Source organism: Heptranchias perlo, unplaced genomic scaffold (assembly GCF_035084215.1).
Source record: "Heptranchias perlo isolate sHepPer1 unplaced genomic scaffold, sHepPer1.hap1 HAP1_SCAFFOLD_70, whole genome shotgun sequence".
Classification (NCBI taxonomy): Eukaryota; Metazoa; Chordata; class Chondrichthyes; order Hexanchiformes; family Hexanchidae; genus Heptranchias; species Heptranchias perlo.
The window spans coordinates 1,283,360-1,299,280 of NW_027139729.1; the positions used below are offsets into that span (position 1 = coordinate 1,283,360).

The 15,921-nt window shown below is 44.3% G+C and overlaps 2 protein-coding genes and 1 long non-coding RNA gene across 8 annotated transcripts in view; all 3 read right to left on the reverse strand.

Annotated features, from left to right (window-relative positions):
- The window catches only part of LOC137318393 (zinc finger protein 3-like), a 626,361-nt gene that overhangs the window by 269,375 nt on the left and 341,065 nt on the right, over nucleotides 1-15,921 (reverse strand). Inside the window, exon 1 of one of the 6 annotated variants that reach the window (XM_067981291.1) lies at nucleotides 15,726-15,907. The exons of the other annotated variants lie outside the window; for them this stretch is intronic. The gene's annotated coding sequence lies outside the window, so the exon portion shown is untranslated. Of the gene's footprint in view, nucleotides 1-15,725; nucleotides 15,908-15,921 lie in introns of those variants that run through there. 6 annotated transcript variants of the gene reach the window in all.
- LOC137318369 (histone H2A-like) lies at nucleotides 4,712-5,618 on the reverse strand. Its single transcript, XM_067981256.1, has one exon. It carries the CDS (start codon nucleotides 5,615-5,617, stop codon nucleotides 5,228-5,230), a length of 390 nt encoding a protein of 129 aa, XP_067837357.1. The 5' UTR covers nucleotide 5,618; the 3' UTR covers nucleotides 4,712-5,227.
- Nucleotides 8,178-15,696, reverse strand: LOC137318335 (uncharacterized). The gene is made up of 3 exons (XR_010961873.1): nucleotides 15,408-15,696; nucleotides 14,956-15,041; nucleotides 8,178-10,116 (listed from the first exon to the last, which is right to left on the reverse strand). It is a non-coding gene; the product is annotated as an uncharacterized lncRNA (long non-coding RNA).

Below are 15,921 nucleotides of genomic sequence, written 5' to 3' on the forward strand. Positions count from 1 at the left end.
GGTTTGGGGGGAGAAAGCAGCAATGATTTTAAATAGCAGGTTCTTCCCATTCTGAGTGTGAAACGGACACACTGGTGGGAATGTGAGACTGATATTGTGCCTCTCTGTGTCTCTATCTCTAGTGCTGTACATGAAGGTGGGATACTGTTACTGAGCGTGAAACGGACACACTGATAGGAAGTGTGAGACTGATACTGTGTCTGTGTGTATGTCTCTCTCTCTGTTTATCTGTCGGTCTGTCTTTCTCTCTCTAGTGCTGTACATGAAAGCAGGATACTGTTACTGAGCGTAATATGAACACCCTGTTGTAAGGTAAAGACTGATTCTGTGTCTGTGAACAGACCTCCGGTTCTGTTGGTGAGACGGTCACTGTCCCTTCTATTATGTATGCGCCGGTCTGATTGTGCATTTATCAGTCTCCAGTCCAGTAAGGAAAGTTGGAGAGAAACAGCCTGTAACTGTCTGACACTGGACTGCCTATGAATGTTGAATTTATTCAGTAACTAGCCGTCTCTGGGTATTGAGAACGGGACGGACAGGACACCAGTTACGATTGTCTGTCAGTCAGTTTAGTAGGAGAGAGAGACACAGAGAGATTGGAGGAGCCCAGAGCGGATAATTTGTATTTTCATCTTAATCAAACATATTTCGGTGTGGATCAATATAATAATGTAAAACCAGATGTGGATTATCACATCCACAGCTGTGATTGGCTCCTGCCCCTGAATCTGGGGACCAGACACTGTGAGGAGCGCCGGCCTCAGAGTGTTTAACAGTTACTGAGCTGGGAAACTACAACTAACCCCCGAGAATCTGCAGCACAGGCCGAGCGGGGAGGAAAGCCTGTCCCGGGAATTGTCAATCTGGCGAACAGTTTGTCCTGTGAATGTGAAGATGTGAACATTGTGTCAGAGAGAGTGTGTTAAAGGGGCGGGCGGGTTAGATTAATGTCACTGTGTTTCTGTGGCCGGTCTCATCGCCGGATTTCCAAGTCTATTTTGAGTAAAATTTAAAAAAATCCCTGTCAAAGGAACGCCCTCCTCCCCTGCCGAGCTCCGAAGTGGAAATTTAAGGTAAAATTTCAGATCAATTCAAGATTTCAGCCGAAAAACGGAGATCATGTCGGCGATCGGGTGAGAGAGCGCGATCAGTGCAGCAATGAAACGGGTTTAAATCGAAACTGGTGCTTTTAATTCCGGTGAAAGTTTATCGACAGCAAACATACCGGTGTTAGAGATGGGAAGGGGCTAGTCTGGGACTCTGGAGTGCCCGATTTGAATTGGAATCGGGGAGTTTAAGAGGAGAGAGAAACACAGAGAGGCTGGAGGGGCCGGGAGCTGACAGCAGGATGTCTCCGCCCCGTCCGCTCTGGGCCTTTAAGTTGCTCTGTGCCGCCGCCTCTCGTTTCATTTCTGACCCAGCTCTGACTGTCAGAGAAGTTTTTTGCAGATTCCCGGACATGACAGACACTGCAGCCGCCGAAACGGCACCTCCTGCCGCCGCCGCTCCACCCAAGGTTCCCAAGAAGAAGAAGGCGGTTCCCCGACCCAAGACCACCGGTCCCCCGTTGGGAGAACAGATCCTCAAGATTGTGGGGGATTGCAAGGATCGCAAGGGGATATCCCTGGCCGCGATAAAGAAGGTTCTGGCTACCAAAGGCCTGGATGTGGAGAAGCTCCGGTCCCAGATCAAATTAAGTATCAAGAGAAATGTGGAAAAAGGCTCCCTGGTGCAGATCAAGGGCACGGGCGCCTCGGGCTCCTTCAAAGTCGCTAAGAAGGAAACCCAGGCAAAAGTGGTGAAGAAGGTGAAGAAACAAGTAACCAAAAAATCTCCTGGAAAGAAACCAGCGGCCAAAAAAACAGCGGTCAAGAAATCAGCGGCGAAGAAATCGACCACGAAAAAGGCGGCGAAATCACCAATTAAGAAGAAAGCGGCGGCTAAGAAGTCCAAGACCCCCAAGACAGTGAAGGCGAAGGCGAAGAAGGTGGAAAAACCGAGGGCCAAGCCCAAGCCGAAGTCAGCAAAGCCGAAGAAAGCAGCGGGCAAAAAGATGTAAAAAAAATCAAGTGCAACTTGTGACCATCTGAACCCAACGGCTCTTCTCAGAGCCACCCACGTCTCTCAGAAAAGAGCTGATCCCGGAATCAGATGATTCCTGTCCCGGGGCCGGGCTCAGATTTCAGATAGAAATCATTTCAAATAAACCCAGGGTCCTGGTGACTCGCTGATATTCGCTATCCCCGCCCCACCCCCACTGTCTGAAATAAAATAGAGAGAATGGGATGTCCGGGCCGGGCCTCACTGGAACTGGCGTGTGTTCGGCTCCAGTCCCAGTTCATTTATTCTCACAGATTCAGGGCGAGAGTCGGTGACAGGGTAAAACTGGCGGAGATCCGCCGCTATCACAATTCAAACCCCAACACATGAGATTCTCCAAATCAGCTGGAATAAAGTGTTTGTAAACTGCTGAACCCGTCTGGGAGGGGATGTGTGGGGAGATCGAATCGGGTCTGGGACTGAAATGGAAGGAGGCGGGTTGACTTGTTATAGAAGGGACTGTATTTAGGCAGGAATATTGCTGACTGTTAATTGTAACGGGGTTTATTTAAAAGCTCCGGGTTTCTGTGAATTCTTGAATATGAAGCCCGAGTCTGTCAGGGTTTGTGCGGAGCGCTGTGTTTCGGTTCTATTATCGATAAACGGTTTGAAATTGGCGGGTGGAGAAAGCTGGAGGTGGAGCTGGAAGATCAGAGGCCGCACTCCGCATTGTCCGTCAATCTGACTCTCTCCTCCCCTCCCTGTTTAATATCTCACCCTGTCTCCTCCCCTCTCTGTCTCACCCTATTTCTTTCTCAGTCCGGTCGGTGCAGGCTGCATAAAAACGGAACCAGCATAAGTTCGCTATTCATTCAGCAGTGATTTGAGTGAAGAATCATCATGTCTGGCAGAGGTAAAGGAGGCAAAGGACTGGGTAAAGGCGGAGCAAAGCGGCACCGGAAAGTGCTTCGTGATAACATCCAGGGGATCACCAAACCAGCCATCCGCCGCCTGGCTCGCCGTGGCGGTGTCAAGCGGATCTCGGGTCTGATCTACGAGGAAACCCGCGGGGTGCTGAAGGTTTTCCTGGAAAATGTGATCAGGGACGCGGTCACCTACACTGAACACGCCAAGCGCAAGACGGTCACTGCCATGGATGTGGTGTACGCTCTGAAACGGCAGGGCCGCACTCTCTATGGATTCGGCGGCTGAACAACTCGACCCTTTCAAACCGAACACAAAACAAAGGCTCTTCTAAGAGCCGCCCACCGCCTCAGAGAGAGAGCACTGACCTGGGAACGGGGAGAGGAAAGATCTCGGGATGGGGAATCAGTTTCCGATATTTAATTAGTTTGGGGAGATTCCCCAACACTCGGTACAGGGAGATCAGAAACAACGGCCGGGGTTCTCGGCCATCCCGAGAGAAGGAGCGGAATTCCCGGTTTCACGGTATAAATGAACAGGCGGGGATACAGAGTCTTTCACCAGACATTACATTCTCCGCTCAGAGTAAAATCCCGCCTCACTCCCTCTCCCGCTGTGTCCTCTCTGCTCGGTCTTTATTTCCTGCCCTCATTCAATTATCAGTTCGATGTGAAGTTTCTGTTTGAGGAGCGGTTCACGGGGCCGGAACTGGCGGGATTTTTGAAATTGAAGCTGGACTTTGTCCCGTTACGGAAAGCAATGACCTGGGCTTTATTCCCGCCCTTTTACAGACAGGTCAGAGAATGAACCGGAATGTGAAACAGCCTGAGATTTGAGCTGAGGAGTGGGAAATAATGGAGATTATAAAGAGAGAGATTCTTAAATTGCTGGAGGGAAATGAGATTTTCTTGAAACTGTTATTTGATGCTCTGAAATTGGCGGGCTTTTTGAAATTGAAGATTAATTTCAGCTCAGCCAATTGGGGCCCAATAAATTCCGCCGTTTCGGTCTGATTGTTGGAGCTCGGATCAAACCTGCGAATCACAGTCCCTCCCTGACAGGGTGTGGGACTGAAGCCAATCAGAGGCCAGGGGCGGATCCCCTTAGACCCTTTATAAGGCGGCCCCAGAGCTGACTCCGTATTAACAGTCTGTGTGTCTCAGGTTGTGTTGAGATCTGTTCAGAAAATGGCCAGGACCAAGCAGACGGCGCGTAAATCGACCGGCGGGAAAGCTCCTCGCAAACAGTTGGCGACCAAAGCGGCCCGGAAGAGCGCTCCAGCCACGGGCGGAGTGAAGAAGCCTCATCGCTACAGACCCGGCACTGTGGCTCTGAGGGAGATCCGGCGCTACCAGAAATCCACCGAGCTGCTGATCCGCAAACTGCCCTTCCAGCGCCTGGTGCGAGAGATCGCTCAGGACTTCAAGACAGACCTGCGCTTCCAGAGCTCGGCCGTCATGGCCCTGCAGGAGGCCAGCGAGGCTTACCTGGTGGGGCTGTTTGAGGACACCAACCTGTGCGCCATCCACGCCAAGCGAGTCACCATCATGCCCAAAGACATCCAGCTGGCCCGCCGCATCCGCGGGGAGCGCGCCTAAACCCGACCCGGCTTCAGCACCAAGTGCAACAAAGGCTCTTTTCAGAGCCACCAAATCGGCGATGGAAAGAGCTGTGATCTCCTGTGTTTATATGGCAGGGACGTGAGCAATTTGCTTAAACGGGAAATGTATAAAGGGGAGGGAGCAGATGTCAGACGGACAGGGACAGAATAAATACCTCACTCACATCCAAACACAAATTTCACTCACATCCTTAATTCAGTAATCGCTGATACAATAAACAGCACATCAGTCAGCATCTGTTGTACAAATCTGCGTAAAATAACACAGACTGAACCAGTGTTGTCCGAGAATGGGACTGTCCATAATATTAAGCGTCCCTGGTATTTCTCTATCCCACCCGCCCAGTTGACAATTCTGACGGTTCTGGTATTTTGTCTCATTCACCAAACAAACTGCAAATTTCAATCTATTGGAGGTTGGCGACATCTGCGGTCCGGAAGCGAGTACTGCAACAGACCGATATGGATCATTAACAAGTTATTCAAGTTGTAACTTTAACAAGTTATTGTTAGTTTCTGGAATCAGAATCAAGTCCTTTTGAAATCAATTCCTGAGCCCACAGACAGCGACCAGCCCTTTCACAGATACAGTGTGTGGCTCTGAAAAGAGCCTTTGTGTTATCAGATTAAATCTTGGCCGCTTTACTTGCTCTTGGAGCTCACAGTGCTGGTTTTCTTCGGCAGCAGCACGGCCTGGATATTAGGCAGCACCCCGCCCTGGGCGATGGTCACCCGTCCCAGCAGCTTGTTGAGCTCCTCGTCGTTGCGGATGGCCAGCTGCAGGTGTCTGGGGATGATGCGGGTCTTCTTGTTGTCCCGGGCCGCGTTGCCGGCCAGCTCGAGGATTTCAGCCGTCAGATACTCGAGCACAGCAGCCAGATAGACCGGGGCTCCGGCACCCACACGTTCAGCGTAGTTTCCCTTTCGCAGGAGCCTGTGAACACGGCCCACAGGGAACTGCAGTCCGGCCCGGGATGAGCGAGACTTGGCCTTGGCCCGAGCTTTACCGCCGGTTTTTCCTCTTCCAGACATTTCCACAATCTCACAAACACTTTCACAAAGAATGAAGAATGATTTCCGTATTTACCCTTCTTATAGACTGAAAGGTCATCTGATTGGTTGTTCTTTAATACACCTCATTTGCCTATTTCATTAACCAATCAGATAGCTGGGCATCAGAAGAGGGCGGGATTTTCCGGCCTCAACGGTCAGACCAGGAATTTGATGAATTTCAAAAAGCCCGCCAATTTCAGTGTAGTAAAGGACCGGATTTCGATCAATGTTCTCCCTGAGCACAAGATTTTAAACCCGTTCTTTTTATCTTGTCTTATTCAGCGCTACCCGTCACCAATCGCTGGCGCTGTTTTAAAATCTGCTTTAAATTATCGCTAATTTTATCATCGCTTTCAAACTGTACCGAACGGGACTAAATCCCCATTCACAGCATTCCGTGAAGGGACACGTTTCAATTTAGTCTTTATAAAAGTGACACGTTATAGATTGGTCCCTTCTCACAGAGCCGAGAGTGTTTCTGTGAAAAGAGGGACCCGGACGGAGCTCTCATTCTGCCCCAATTCCGCTGTGTTACTGCAAGGGGTGGGTTTGCTTTTAATGTGGGCAGACTGAATTCATAGAGATAATGGAAATGCTAAGGGGTCATTCAGGGTGTGTTCGTCGCCGGAATAGTAACGCTTTAAGAACAAAGCGAATGGGAAGGAGCGGATCAGAAACTCGTGTTCACTTTCTGGGTCAGAAATTTCAACGGCGTAGAGTATCAGTTTTCGATTGGAATAATAGCGCGGTATTAAAAACATACTATGTAAATATATCGGAAATGCAGCTCCTTCAGAGAGGTTGTGGGTGGCTCTTAAAAGAGCCGTTGTTTTTTTTTTCAGTACATTGTGGAGTTTTACTTGGAGCTGGTGTACTTGGTCACCGCCTTTGTCCCTTCCGACACGGCGTGCTTGGCCAGTTCCCCGGGCAGCAGCAGGCGCACGGCGGTCTGGATCTCCCGGGAGCTGATGGTCGCCCGTTTATTATAATGGGCCAGGCGGGAAGCCTCACCCGCGATGCGCTCGAAAATATCGTTCACAAAGGAGTTCATGATGCTCATGGCCTTGGAGGAGATGCCGGTGTCGGGGTGAACCTGCTTCATCACTTTGTAGACGTAGATGGAGTAACTCTCCTTCCTCGACTTTCTCCGCTTCTTGCCGCCCTTGGCTGGTGCTTTACTCAAGGTTTTCTTGGCGCCCTTCTTGGGAGCTGCTTTCTTGTCCTCAGGCATTTTCAACTGAATTTCAGACCCAGAAATGACCCAAATCCGCTCCGAGCTCGGATTAAATAGGCAGCCCCACAGCCCTATGGTAATGAGGGATGGGGGAAGGTAATGATTGTGATTGGGCGTGATGACACAACACATTTTCTTTCACGCTCTGATTGGTTTCTTCAGATATCCAATCAGATTTAGTACCTGCCACCAATCACAATCACGCTCACACTGCACATTGTCCGGTTTCAGCAATTTGTTCCAACTGTTGCAGTTCTGCTTCCGGCCAGTAGATGTCCCCAAACCTCAATATTTCTGCCATTTCGCTGACGTTACCTGTCAGTTTATCTTGTGAATCCCCGGGTGACCCTCAAGATATTCTGATTTTCCTTTTGTTATTTTTGTGTCTGTGGAACAATTTATTATTTCTTTTGATATTCCTTGATAATTTGATTTCGTGGTTCCTGTTTCCTTCCCTAATTGTTTTTGTGACTTCTTCCCAACCTCTTCCTATTCGCTTTTGTCATCCTCTTATTTATTATCTATAAAAGAGAAATTCCATCAGCTTGTTGTGTCTGTTCAGGGGCTGATGTTTGGGAAATATTTATTGTCTATGTTTATAGTGCCAGAAACCCAAAGGGAGCAATTCGGTCCCAAACTCCACAGAAACATTCCATTTCTCCCTCCTGGTGAAATAAGGCGCTATAATGGTGAGGATAGCTGCCTTCCAAGCAGTTAATGACAACAGGTTTGAAACCCAGCACGCTGAATTCAGAAACACCAAGACTGGAACCGAATTTGATGATGTTCAGAGGGATAGTGTTTCCAAAATACAAACGGGTCTAATTTAGATTAAAAATGTTTTAAATTAATTTATTTCCCCCATAACGTTGAATTTAACTCTGTTCCTTTGTATTATTATTTGCCCTGATCTGTACAGTGGATACGGGACACAATTGCCCGGATTCAGTGAAATTAATTGATTTTCTGAAGTTTTTCCCTCTGCTGATTCCCGTTCCTTATTTAAATTATGTCGGATTAACCTTTCTGATCTATAGAAGGGTCATCGTCCTGAACCGTTAACCCGAGCTTCCCTTCTCCACAGATGCTGCCGGACCTGCTGAGTCATTCCAGCATTTTCAGTTTTATTTTTTTCTATATTTTATCCCTTTCACTTCTGACGGTCGCCGTTGAAACTTCCAGATTAGCGCTCAGTTTTTATTTGTGTTTCAGTTCGGTTTATTTGAATTAATATAAATTGTGTCCTGAGAAATCAGACAGAAATATTGCGCAATGTAGAGTGAAATATAATGGGGCAACTTTCGATTGAGCAAAACAAATACTTTATTATGAATCAATTGTCTAATTTTTCACTAACAAAATATGAAAAAATACGAGATTAGAAGTTACAGAGAGAAACTATTTCCTCACATTGCACATTGTCCTGAATCTGCAACAACGACAGATAATGTGAATTTGTTCCACTCTGTTACAGTTCTCACTTATGGCCAGTAGATGTCAGACTGTATGTGAGTGTGGGATTAATTCTCTGCCTGTCGGTCTCTGGTACCGTATATGAGTGTGATGTTCAATCTATATCCATCAGCCTCCAGTACATTCTGTGAGTGTGAGATTCATTCTGTATCTGTCAATCTCTGGGAATGTGTATGAGTGTGGGTTTCATTCTGTGACTGGCAGTCTCTGATATTTTATCACAGTGTGGGATTCATTCTGTAACTCAGTCTCTGGGCAAAGTGCAAGTCTGGATTCCTTCTGTGATGTTATTTCAGGTTACAGTATGTTGCTTGAAACTGTTTCTTTAATTCATTAATGTATGCAAATCTTTCATCCAGCATTAATTTGTAAATATGGATACACTTTTGGATTTTGTTTAAATCAAACAACGTGTGTGAGTTTTGTTGTAGGATTACATCTTAATCTCTGTGAAGATAATTTACATTTCAATCTTTTACTGTGAAATTATTGGACTGGTATTTATTGTGTAGCTCAGTCTGGGCTAATGGAATTGATATTGTATCTTTCAATCTGACACTGTATGAGATTTTTGGACTGGTATGTAATGTGTGGTTCAGCCTGTACTAATGGAATTGACACTCTTAACTTTCAGTCAGACACTGCGAGAGATTTTTGGACTGGTTTCCAATGTGTAGCTGAGTCTACACTAATTGGATTCACACTGTCTGTTTCAGTATGATGATGTATGAGAATTTAGGACGGTATATAATGTGTAGCTCAGTCTGCACTAATGGAATTCATACTGTACCTTTCAGTCTGACACTGTGCAATACATTTAGACTGGTTTGTAAGGTGTAGCTCAGTCTGCACTAATGGAATTAATACTGTATCTTCCAGTCAGATACTGTGTGAGATTTGTGTACTGGTATGTAACGTGTCGGTCAGTCTGTACTAACAAAATCGATACTATATCTTTCAGTCTAATACTGCATGAGAATTTTGGACTGGTATATAATGTGCAGCTCAATCTGCACTAATGGGATTGATACTGTATCTTTCAACCTGACACTGAGATTTTTGGACTGGTATGTGATGTGTTGCTCAGTCTGCTCTAATGGGATTGATACATTGTCTTTCAATCTGATACTGTTTGAGAATTTTGGACTGGTATCTAATGTGTACCTCAGTCTGCAGTAAAGGAATTGAAACTGTACATTTCATTCTGAAACTGTGAGGATTTTGTACAAAAATGTGAGTCAAATAAGGGTAACATCTGAACTGGTATCCAATTTGTATCTCAGTGTACAATATTGTCATGAATACTGCATCTTTAAACTCATAATGTGTGTGAGTTGTGGGCTGGTATTTAATTTGAATCTTGGAGTACACTATTGGGATTCATTCTGTACCTATCAATTGGTACCGTGTTCTATCTGGTAGTTAATTTGTAGCTAAGGCTGAACTAATGTGAGATTGACACAGTGCCTTTCAATCTGATACTGGGTGTGATTTTGGACTGGGAATTATTTATCTGCCAGTCAGCTCTACAGAGTTGTTGTGATATGGAAATTCCGTCTGTCTCTCCTGCTCTGTTTGACTGTTGGATTGGGATCAGTGTGGGACTGACTATTTCTGCTGTCTGAGACTGTGGGACTGATGACCTGTCTGTATCTGTGTGCTCTGTGAGTGATATTATACATACTGTGTGTGAGAAGGAGCTGGCTGCACTGTTCCTTGTGCCTCGAGTGGAGTAAACATCACACTGATTCCGGGTTCTTCAAGGATTTGCCTGTCGGAAGAAAAAGTATCTCTTGTAATTCAAGAACAGGTGAGGTAGAAAATACAAAAGTGATCGATTGAATCTCTCTGTTAATAATCATTGTAATATCCACAAATGAAAACCAGTGATACAAACAGTGTCAGTGTCTGACTCCACTGCAGTACTGCAGCACTCAGCTTCTGCACACCAGGTGTGTTGGGCTGTTTTAAAATAATTTTGTGACGTCCAGGCACAATCCAACCACTGCACTGATCAATGAATGGGACTACCCGATGGGGCAGGGATCTTTGCACATATCAGATTTCTATTTCCCTCTCCCTTGGGACTAACTGTTCAACCAAATCAAAACAACAACTGTTTAAAATGTGTCCTTCAAACTTCTCACCTGATGCCTGCAATAGATGCTCTTTGTATAACTCCCCACATCCTTACTCTCCGGCTCTGTTTACTGTTCATTAACAAACACTAAAGGTTAATGGGCAGGTTTAAAAAAACAGATTTAATACCTGCCACCAATCACAAACACGCTCACACTGCACATTGTCCGGTTTCAGCAATTTGTTCCGAACTGTTGCAGTTCTGCTTCCGGCCAGTAGATGTCCCCAAACCCCGGGTCATTGAAGTTTACAGATGAGAGAGGGACAGAAGATAAACTCATTCTTCACATTATATTGCACGGGTGGGATTTAGAAAACGTGAGAATGGAGACGAGCTGCAAGTACATTTTGTTAGACCAAACATTAGTTATAATAGTGTGTTAAATTCTTGTAATTGATTTACGGGGTACAGTCAATACCGAGGAAGACTGGGACAAAATAAACTTGCAGAATGGCAGTGGAAATGGCCATTGAATTTCAATATAGAAAGGTGTGAGGTGGGGCATTTCACTAAGGGGAATAAGGAGGCCACATACTGCTTGGAAAATACGAGTCTAAATGGGGTAGAGGAGCAATGTAAATCGTGTCGTGAGAAATCAGAGAGAAATACTGCGCAATGTGCAGTGAAATATAATGGGGCAAATTCACAACTATCGAATGAGTGAAACAAAAACTTTATTATGAATCAATTGTATTCATTTTTCATCGTCAAAAAGTGCAAAAATACGAGAGTAAACGTTACAGGCAGAAACTCCCCTCACATTGCACACTGTCCTCTTTCTGTCACCATGACAGACAATGTGAATCTGTTCCCTCATTACAGTTGTCGCTTACCACCAGCAGAGGTCAGTCTCTGGTACTGTATATGAGACTGGAATTTATTCTGTATCTGTATCTCTGGTACTGTGTATGAGAGTGGGGTGTATTCTGTATCTGTCAGTCTCCAGGTACTACATATAAGTGATGCATTCATTCTGTACCTGTCAGTCTCTGGTACTGTCTGTGTGTGCGATACATTCTGTATCTGCCATTCTCTGCTACTTTATCTCAGTTTGGGATTCATTCTGTAATTCAATGTCTGTGACAATGTGCAAGTCTGGATTCATTATGTATTCTTATTTCAGTTTACAATATTGTATTGAAACTTTATCTTTAAGACTTTAAATTATATACAGTTTTTCATCGAGCATTTAATTTGTTAATGTGGATACACATTTTGATTTTCTTGAATCAAACGACATGTGTGAGTTTTGGAGTATTATTACATCTTAATCTCTGAACTCTATTGTGAATGATAATGTACCTTTCAATCTGTTCACGATGAAATTACTGGACTGATATGTAATGTGTAGTTCAGTCTGCAATAATGGGATTAATTGTGTATCTGAGTCTAACACTGTATGAGATTTTTGGACTGGTATGTAATATGTAGCTCAGCCTGCACGAAATGAATTGATATTGTATCTATCAGTCTGATACTGTATTACATTTTTGGACTGGAATGCAATGTACAGCTCAGTCTGCACTAATGGAATCGATACTGAATCTTTCAATGTGATACTGTATGAGATTTTTGGACTGGTGAGTAACGTGTAGCTCAGTCTGTGCTAATGGAATTGATATTGTATCTTTGAGTCTGATAGGGTATGAGATTCTTGGACTGCTATATAATGTGTGGCTCAGTCTGCACTAATTGAATCGATTCAATATCTTTCAGTCTAATATTCTATGAGATTGTTTGTTTTTATTCATTCACGGGATGTGGGCGTCGCTGGCAAGGCCGGCATTTATTGCCCATCCCTAATTGCCCTCGAGAAGGTGGTGGTGAGCCGCCTTCTTGAACCGTTTGACTGATATATAATGTTGAGCTCAGGCAGTGCTAATAGAATTTAAATTAGATCTTCCAGTCTGATCATTTGTGATTTTTGGACTCATATGTAATATGCAGCTCAGTCTGCACTAATGATACTGTATCTTTCAATCTGCCACTATGAGATCTTTGGACTGGTCTGTAAAGTGTAACTCAGTCTGCAGTAATGTGACTGTGCCATTCATTCTGTATCTGTCAGTTTGTGGTACTGTGTGTGAGTGTGGGATTCATTCTGTGTCTGTCAATCTCTGTACTGTGTGTGAGTGTGGGATTCATTCTGTATCTTCAGGTCTCAGGTACTGTGTGTGAGTGTGGGTTTCATTCTGTATCTGCAGGTCTCTGGTGCTGTGTGTGAGTGTGGGATTCATTCTGGATCTGTCAGTCTCTGGTGCTGTGTGTGAGTATGTGATTCATTCTGGATCTGTCAGTCTCTGGTGCTGTGTGTGAGTATGTGATTCATTCTGGATCTGTCAGTCTCTGGTGCTGTGCGTGAGTATGTGATTCATTCTGGATCTGTCAGTCTCTGGTGCTGTGTGGGATTCATTCTGGATCTGTCAGTCTCTGGTACTGTGTGTGAATGAGGGATTCATTCTGTATCTGCCATTATCTGCTACATTATCTCAGTGTGGGATTCATTCTGTAATTCAGTCTCTGAGACAATGTGCAAGTCTGAATTCATTCTGTATTTTTATTTCAGTTCACAGTATCGGATTTGAAACTGTATCTTTAATAATTTAAATTATATACAGTTCTTTGTCTAGTGTTTAATTTGTAAATATGGACACACTTCTCGACTTTCTTGAATCAAACATGTGTGAGTTTTGGAGTAGTATTACATTTTTATCATTCAAAATAGAGTTCAGAGATTATGTACCTTTCAATCTGTTCACAGTGAAATTATTGGATTGGTATGTAATGTTTAGCTCAGTCTGCAATAATGGGATTAATTCTGTATCTCAATCTAATATTGTATGAGATTTTTGGACTGGTATGTAATATGTAGCTCAGCCTGCACTAAAGGAATTGATACTGCATCTATCAGTCTGACGCTGTATTAGATTTTTGGACAGGAATGTGATGTGTCGCTCAGTCTTCAATAATGGAAGTGATACTGAATCTTTCAATCTGATATTCTATGTGATTTTTGGACTGGTGAGTAACATGGAGCTCAGTACGTGCTATGGAATTGATATTGTATCTTTGAGTCTGATAGGGTATGAGATTCTTGGACTGCTATATAATGTGTGGCTCAGTCTGCACTGATGGAATTGATACTGTATCTTTCAGTCTAATACTGTATGGGATTTTCAGTCCGGTATGTAATGTACAGGTCAGGCAGTGCTAATTGAATTGATACTGTATCTTCCAGTCTGATCATTTATGAGGTTTTTGGACTCGTATGTAATGTGTAGCTCAATCTGAACCAATGGTATTGGTACTGTTTATTTCCGTATAATACTATATGAGTATTTACTAATATATCTAATATGTAGCTCAGTCTGCACTAATGGAATTTATACTGTATCTTTCAATCTGACACCATGATATCTTTGAACTGGTATGTAAAATGTAACTCAGTCTGCAGTAGTGTGATTGTGAGATTCATCTGTGACTGTCAGTCCCTGATACTCTGTGAGTGTGGGATTCATTCTGTGTCTGGCAACTTCTAGTACTGTATGTGAGCATGGGATTCTTTCTGCATCTGTCAGTCTCTGGAACGATATGTGAGTGTGGGATTCATTCTGTATCTGTCCATAATTATTCTCTCAGATTACATTATGGTGTTCAATACTGTAGCTTTAATATCTTAATGCTTAAGTAGTTGTTCTCATTATTTAATTGGTAAATATGGATACACTTTAGGATTTTATGCTGGAGGTTTTAATCAGATAATTTGTGTGATTTTGGATTAGAATTAAATCTGTATCTCTGTGAGCAATATTGTGAATGATAATATATCTTTCAACCTGATATAGTGACATTTTTGAATTGGTATATAATGTGTAGATCTGACTGCACTAAAGGAATTGATACTGCCTCTTTAAGTTTTATTTTATAAGATTTTTGGACTCTTGTGTAATGTGTATCTCGGTCTGTGCGAATAGAATTGATACTGTATCTTTAAATCTCTCGATACCTGTTTATAATAAACTCATAGTATATGTGTTTCTCAGGTTACACTGTCACAGCATTGCTCAATCTGATAATGTACATGAGTTTTGGACTTGCAATTTGTATTCGAATGGCACACAATTCGAATGGATACTTCATGTATTAAACTCACGTGTGTGTGTGAGAGAGTTTTGGGCTCGCATACAATTGGAATCTTGGGGTATCTGGGATTTAATTCATGGCGAAAGTTGTCCTTTTTTGAAATTGACAATCTGAAAGCATGACTTTGGACTGGGATTTTTGTACCCACCTGTCAGCGGGACTGAGTTCGGGGGAAATGGAACAGCGTCTGCCTCACCTGCACTGTTTGAATGTTGGATTGAAAATGTGTCTCTGGAACGTGGGATCAGTGTGGGACTGACTACTTCTGCTGTCTGAGACTGTGGAACTGATGATCTCTCTGTGCTCTGTGAGTAATAATGTACTTACTGTGTGTGAGAAGGAGCTGGCTGCACTGTTCCTTTGCCTCGGATGGAGGAAACTTCACTTTCATTCTGGCTCCTTCAAGGGTTTGCCTGCAGAAAGAAACATATATCTTGTAACTCAAGAACAGGTGAGGTCGAAAATACAGAAGTGATCAGTTAAATATCTGTTAATAATTATTTTGAATATCCACAAATGAAAACCAGTGATACAAACGGTGTTATTGTCTGACTCCACTGCAGCACTCAGCTTCTGCACACCAGGTGTGTTGGGCGATTTTAAAACAATTTAGTGACATCCAGACACAACCCAACCCCTCCACTGATCAATGAATGGGACTACCCGATGGGGCAGGGACCTTTGGACAGGTCAGGTTTCTCATCTCCTCTCCCATGGGACAAACCGTTCAACTGAAAGCAAACAACCGCTGTTTGAATTGTGACCTTAACACTTCTCACCTGATGCCTGCAATAGACGCTCTTTGTATAACGCCCCACATCCTTACTGTCCGGCTCTGTTTCAACTCTTCACTGTCCAATAACAATAAAAAGGGTGAGACTGGAGCTAAACCAGGAACATTCACTACTGGTTTGGGGAGAGAAAGCAGCAATGATTTTAAATAGCAGGTTCTTCCCATTCTCTCCCCCTTACCCTGGACACACCTTGTTCACACACAGCCCGAGAATGACCTCTCCCTTCCCCCGCTCACTCCATGTTCCGGGACCAGTTCCTGATCCACTCCGCCTCTTACAAACAGCCCCCGGACTCCCCCTGACCTGCCCCCGGACTCAATGCCGATCTCTGAGCCCATCTGCGGACACGGTCCCGAAGCGATGAGCTGCTGTAACGAGGCTGCTCTTTGCTCCCTTCCCCCGGGGGCCGTGATCTCTCCATTCCCGGCTGTTTTAAACCATCTTCTTCCGCTCACTGAGGGAATGGCGCCCACAGGCCGAGCTGGGGGAGGGCAGCGCG

Excerpts from the sequence above, each read along its gene's own strand:
- LOC137318369 (XM_067981256.1), bottom strand. The coding sequence starts at position 5,617 with ATGTCTGGAAGAGGAAAAACCGGCGGTAAAGCTCGGGCCAAGGCCAAG.